Genomic DNA, 5705 nt, shown 5'->3' with positions numbered 1-5705 from the left:
CCTGTCCTGACCCGTCCTGACCCGTCCCGACCTGTCCTGACCCGTCCTGACCCATCCCGACCTGTCCCGACCCGTCCTGACCCGACCCGTCCTGACCCGACCTGTCCTGACCCGTCCTGTCCTGTCCCGACCCGTCCTGTCCTGACCTGACCCGACCCGTCCTGTCCTGACCTGACCTGACCCGTCCCGACCCATCTGGACCCGACCCGTCCTGTCCTGACCTGACCTGACGGCTCTTGTGGCTGCAGGTGGACGTATTGATGCCGAACGTGGGCGAGATCGTCGGCGGGTCGATGCGTATCTGGGACTCCGAGGAGCTGCTGGAGGGCTACAAGAGGGAGCAGATCGACCCGACTCCGTACTACTGGTACACCGACCAGGTGAGGACACGTCTGAGCGCGTCGAACTCGTCGCCGAGACGCGTCCGATGGCGTTGAAATAAAAAAAACTGCCCGCTGCGTTTCAGAGGAAGTTTGGCTCGTGTCCCCACGGAGGTTACGGCCTCGGCTTGGAGCGTTTCCTCACCTGGCTGCTGAACCGACATCACATCCGAGACGTGTGCCTGTACCCGCGCTTCATCCAGCGCTGCCGACCCTGAGCGCCCCCTGCAGGCCGACGAGCCAAACAACGCCAGAATTCATTCTTTTCTTCTTCTACTGTCTGAAACTTCAAACTCTGAGGACGTTCAGTCGGATCGTGTTTACCTCTGCAGATACTTCCTGATAAATTATCCCAGCTGGTGTTTCCGGGTCCGTTTATTTAGATTCACGAGGATTAAAATTATTGTCAAAAAGAACAAAATGTGAGGATCTACGAGACGTAGAACAGAAACACGTTGGCGAAGAAATAAAATCTGAACAAACATTTTCATCTGGTCTTCTTTGAAACCCCAAATAAATGAAAACTATCCAACTATCACAGACTTCCCTCCATGTTGGGCCAAAACCGGAAAAATACTTAACTGTAAGGCACGGCGGTGGAGGTGTGATGATGTGGGCTTGGGTTGCAGATGTGCTTTGAAGATTTGATTTCTGGCTGAAATTAAACAAAAAATGAAAATAAATAAAAAATCTTGAAATGTTTGAAATTTCTCTAGAAGCTATCTTTGGCAGCGTTTATCTGTCCTGTGACTACCGGTGCCGGTTTAGGAACACACCTGCGTCTTGCTGTGCTCGTTTTATTTTTTCTCCATCTGAAACTGCACTGAAATAAAATGTGATTCAATCAGGAGGCCTTTTTTTTCTGCTTCGTTTGTGTCGCAGACTTCCTGTCCGTTTCCCCCAGGGGGGGCGGGGCTAACTCCGACAGTTAACCCTTTCAGGACGACGCTACAGAAGAACCACAGTTTAATTAACTATTTATCCTAACAAGGCAGAGATTTAAATCGAGGACGAGCGCTGGGACTTCTGTAGACAACATCTGAAGGATGAAGCCCCGAACACAGGAAGTGTCCGCTCATGTAGATCCTAGGCTCCGCCCACTCCTTCACGAGACGTCAGTAGGTTTCTGTGTGTAGCCGGAGATGGCTTTAGCTGTTCCAGGCCTCTATTTCTCTTTGGTAATCACCTTTATTTCAGGATGTATCTAACATTTGGGTTTATTTTGTTCTATTTGTTTAAAATTTGAGTTTGTAGGATCTGGAACGTTGGCGAGAAGAGTGGGCCGGCGTTAAGTCACAACTTCCTCCTCGTGGTTTTACTTTTGTTCCTGCTTCTGTTTGTGATATTTTTACCAGAAGGAAACTATTTTTTTGTTTATTTTAGATGTGAGTGACCAATGGTGGTTGGTGTGTAAAACCTCGCTTACCGTGAAGACGAACGTTCGTTTCCTTCTAATGAGCTGGAAGTTGATTTCAGTTAAAAAAAATAATTTAAATAATTCATCGACAACTGAAAATTAGTTTAACCTGAACACAAACGGCCCACGCCTGCTTAGCTTCCCCGTGTTTTTGTTTATTGTTTTTGGAGAGTTTCCAAGTTTTCGGGCGTGTTGCTTTCAGTTTTCTGTCCGATCATTTTTTATGTTTCTCCTGGGTTAACAGAATAAAACTAATATGTCAGCAAAAAAAGAATAAAACACGACGTTTATAACATTTTTATTATCTTAAGATTTCCATTTAATTCCATGTGACGCCCTTAAACTCATTTGAATAGTTGTTCTTGTGAATTTAAACTAATTCCGTAATTCGTTTAAATTTAATTTAATCTTTTTTTTTAATTTATTGCTTATTTTTTCAAGTTCAAATCAAAACAAGAAACAAAATGTAACTCTCATTTATTTTCACTTTTCTGCCTTTTGTTCGCCAATAAACCGGATCGAAAAAAACGAAACGCTTTAAAAAAAACACAAAAAACCCCCGATAAACTAGTGTGGGCGTGGTCCAAGCGTGTGTGGGCGTGGTCATGTCAGGGGACCGTTCGCGTGACGTCACAGCGTCAAACAAACAACGATAGGAACATTGGACCGGAAACCTTCACAATAAGAGCATAGCAATAGTGGCGTTTTAAAAAGAATAAAAGCGAAAATTAACGTGGGACAAATTAGTGATTTACAGACTTTACCTTTAATACTATATGTGATTATAAAAAGCAGCTATATGTAGATTTTAGGTTTGTTTCCTGTTTGTTTTGATCATCAAATCATATTTATGTGTTTTGCGTCAACTGCTTCTTGAAAATTTACTTTAATCCCATCGCTTTGTATCTTTAATTCTGCTTTGATTTAAACCCTAAATTGATGCTAAATGAGTGCCAAAATTTATGTGATACTTTAAAAAACAGAAATAGTGGTGTTGACTCTCGAGTGTTCTACTTTTATTTTTTAGACTTAAACCGGAAGTGTTCCGGTGATCGTTGGGAGCTTAACGGAAGTGCGCTCCTCCAGCCGGTGGTAGCTGAAGGAATCTGTCACATCGGACTGACCTGAGACTCGTCCTCCTCAGAGTTGGACTCACAGCTGCAGAGAGACACACTTTCCGGAGTTCAATTCAGCGGGAAAAAGAAAGTTTTCACACCGGAAGAAGACAGGAAACTGACCGGGATGGCGGTCCTGGGCAGCGCCGGTCGCTGGATTCAGTGTAAGTGTGACTGTGCGGCTTATTTTAGCCCGACTTCAACCGTGTGCAAAAACAACAGACGTGTCTGAGGGTTGCTGCTCTGTCTCCAGTGTTAAATTTTATATTTTGCGTGTCGGGGTTCCTCCTGAAGGCTGACATTGAACGTTTCATGTTAGCGTAAAGCTGGAAGGAAGAAAACGGAGTGAAAACTACTTCCTGTTCTGCCTCTACGTCAACCAAATTGCTTCTTTATTTCCTATTTTCACTTTTATAAAATAATGAGCTCATTAAGTTTATTTTAGAGTACTTTATCGGTGTTCTCTATCTGCTGACTGCAAAGGTTTCACAATTTATTTACAAGCGAGCGACAGTGTGCTTTTATTTTGTCGCCAGACGGCAGCGTTTCCGGTGCGATTTCCGCCATTTTGACGGGAGTTTTTTTTTTAATTTTTTTTTATAGCTTTCCCCGTCGGTTTCAGTTCAACGTCGGCGTTACATAATGATCTTATCCCGCATTTAGTGGCGGTAAGCCGGCCCGTGAACGCAGCGCCGCGCTTCGTTTGCGGCGTTCACGGCGGGAGAAGAAGCGACGTTACACAACTGCAGAGTTCGGAACTTGCGTAACGAGGCGCGCCCCCTGGCGGCGGCCGGGGTGAACTGCAGCCGGAAGTTACGAAAGTTGAGGCGTTTTCAGCTCAGCCTGCAGCTAAAATTATCTGCTTAATATTTAAACATACACATGGAAGCTTTAAGTGCTAGATTTATTAATTCTGGTGTTTATTGGACTGCGACAATTAATAAAAAACAAGGATTCGTGCAAAATGTGCCACTGCTGGGATGTATAAAAGAGGGGTTCTCAGACTTTTCTGCTTTTAATCTACAAAATAAAAGTTGCAGCGATTTGTGCTGCTTTACAAATCTTTCTAATAAGAGCGCGTCAAACCTTTTATGTAATTATGGCTGTTTTTATTTCTTTTTAAGGATAAACACGCTTTTGGAAATCATTTTTAAAGCTGACTTGGTTGCAGTAGATTTTCTCAGGACCCACAACGGGCCCCTGACCCCAACTTTAACAACCACTGGCATAAAGGACTCAAACCTAACTGCTGAGGCTTTAAAAGAAATCTAAAAATACAATAAAAGTCATGCAGAAGTGTGCAAAATTAAGCCAGTCTGTGTTTCTAAACGAGTTTAACGCTTCATATTCCTCATTTTGATCCTCGGTGGTGGATTAGTCCAAATATGGGCTCAATTAAAAAGTAAAAACATTATCCAATCATTGTTTTAAGCATCCCTGGTTGACTGCTGGGTCTGTGCTGCAAGATTAGCTGTGGAAGGAGGCCATAAAGACGCTTAAAAATCAAATAAATCCACAGAAAACGCAGAATATTAATAAATGTTTGACGTCGGGGACAGAGGTGATTTTGTGACACGTTTGTATTTACAGACTGTTTTTTGTTTCAGTTGGCCGGAGACACGTTGGTCTGAGCGTGAGGAGACGCTCCACGGCCGCCGCTTTAGCTCAGAGTGCCGCTCCAGACGCGCAAGAAAACAGGTAACACACACACACACATTAACACGGACATTCAGCAACAAGGGTCACGTGTTTAACTGTCGGCAGGAAACCCAAAACGGGGATCCTGATGCTGAACATGGGCGGACCCGAGAAGCTGCAGGATGTTCACGACTTCCTGCTGCGGCTCTTCATGGACACGGACCTGATGAAGCTCCCCGTGCAGAAGTACGGGCGCTCACACACACACACACACACCCTGCCCGCGTCGTGTCGTGTAAAACCGGTGTTCTCCGTTCTCCCGCAGCAAGCTCGGCCCGTTCATCGCCAAGCGCCGCACGCCGAAGATCCAGGAGCAGTACAGCAAGATCGGAGGCGGGTCGCCCATCAGGCGCTGGACGTCCATGCAGGGGGAGGGCATGGTGAAGCTGCTGGACGAGATGAACCCGGAGACGGGTGAGGCTTCTGCAGCCGTCCGCCGATAAAGCAGCCGAGGCTGCGGCGCGAAGATAGAGCGCCGCGCCTCGGCCACGCCCCGCTGATAACGAACCGCAGGAAACGGCTCCGCGGTCGCTTCTTATTCAGGCCCAGCGGGTTTTAACCTCTGCAGATTTTAGAACAAAACGTGGAAACGAATGAGGTTTTGGAGGACACGGCTCGACCCAGTCTGACCCGTTCCCCGTCTCCTCAGCTCCTCACAAGTTCTACATCGGCTTCCGCTACGTGAACCCGCTGACGGAGGATGCCATCGAGGAGATGGAGAAGGACGGCGTGGAGCGGGCCGTGGCGTTCACCCAGTACCCGCAGTACAGCTGCTCCACCACAGGTAATCTGTAATCTGAGTTTATACCATGAAAATGTTCCTAATAAGAACAAAAATTAGATTTTTTACAACATTTTTTACAACTGCTAGAAGTCAACCACTCCTTACCCCCCTGAAGACCAAAACTGAATTAAAATAGAAGCATTTATTTAAAACAAGTGACTTGAATGTGTGTAAATCCATGGGGATCAGCCTCATCTGAAGCAACAGAGGACTCAGGGCACAACCATGATGACTCACTGAAATGACATGAATTAGTTTCTATGAATGTTGATTCAAAACACAAGATTTTAGCAGAGATTTCACCTTTTTAT

At 45.6% G+C, this 5705-nt stretch overlaps 2 protein-coding genes across 3 annotated transcripts in view; both read left to right on the top strand.

Annotated features, from left to right (window-relative positions):
• Positions 1 to 1230, top strand: part of nars1 (asparaginyl-tRNA synthetase 1) — an 11251-nt gene extending 10021 nt beyond the window's left edge. For both annotated transcript variants that reach the window (XM_017432909.3, XM_017432908.3), the window contains exons 14-15: positions 249 to 380; positions 467 to 1230. In XM_017432909.3, coding sequence (XP_017288398.1) covers positions 249 to 380; positions 467 to 598 — 264 coding nt within the window. In that variant the 3' untranslated portion in view covers positions 599 to 1230. The remainder of the gene's footprint in view (positions 1 to 248; positions 381 to 466) is intronic.
• A 1612-nt stretch (positions 1231 to 2842) lies between these two features.
• fech (ferrochelatase) overlaps positions 2843 to 5705 on the top strand; it is a 10194-nt gene continuing 7331 nt past the window's right edge. Inside the window, exons 1-5 of the mRNA XM_017432946.3 lie at positions 2843 to 3076; positions 4520 to 4610; positions 4677 to 4796; positions 4876 to 5024; positions 5260 to 5394. Coding sequence (XP_017288435.1) covers positions 3040 to 3076; positions 4520 to 4610; positions 4677 to 4796; positions 4876 to 5024; positions 5260 to 5394 — 532 coding nt within the window. The 5' untranslated portion in view covers positions 2843 to 3039. The remainder of the gene's footprint in view (positions 3077 to 4519; positions 4611 to 4676; positions 4797 to 4875; positions 5025 to 5259; positions 5395 to 5705) is intronic.

The sequence above is a fragment of the Kryptolebias marmoratus genome, linkage group LG14 (assembly GCF_001649575.2).
Source record: "Kryptolebias marmoratus isolate JLee-2015 linkage group LG14, ASM164957v2, whole genome shotgun sequence".
Taxonomy (NCBI): Eukaryota; Metazoa; Chordata; class Actinopteri; order Cyprinodontiformes; family Rivulidae; genus Kryptolebias; species Kryptolebias marmoratus.
The sequence above is the reverse complement of the archived record's forward strand: the minus strand, read 5'-3'. Positions and strand labels throughout refer to the sequence as shown.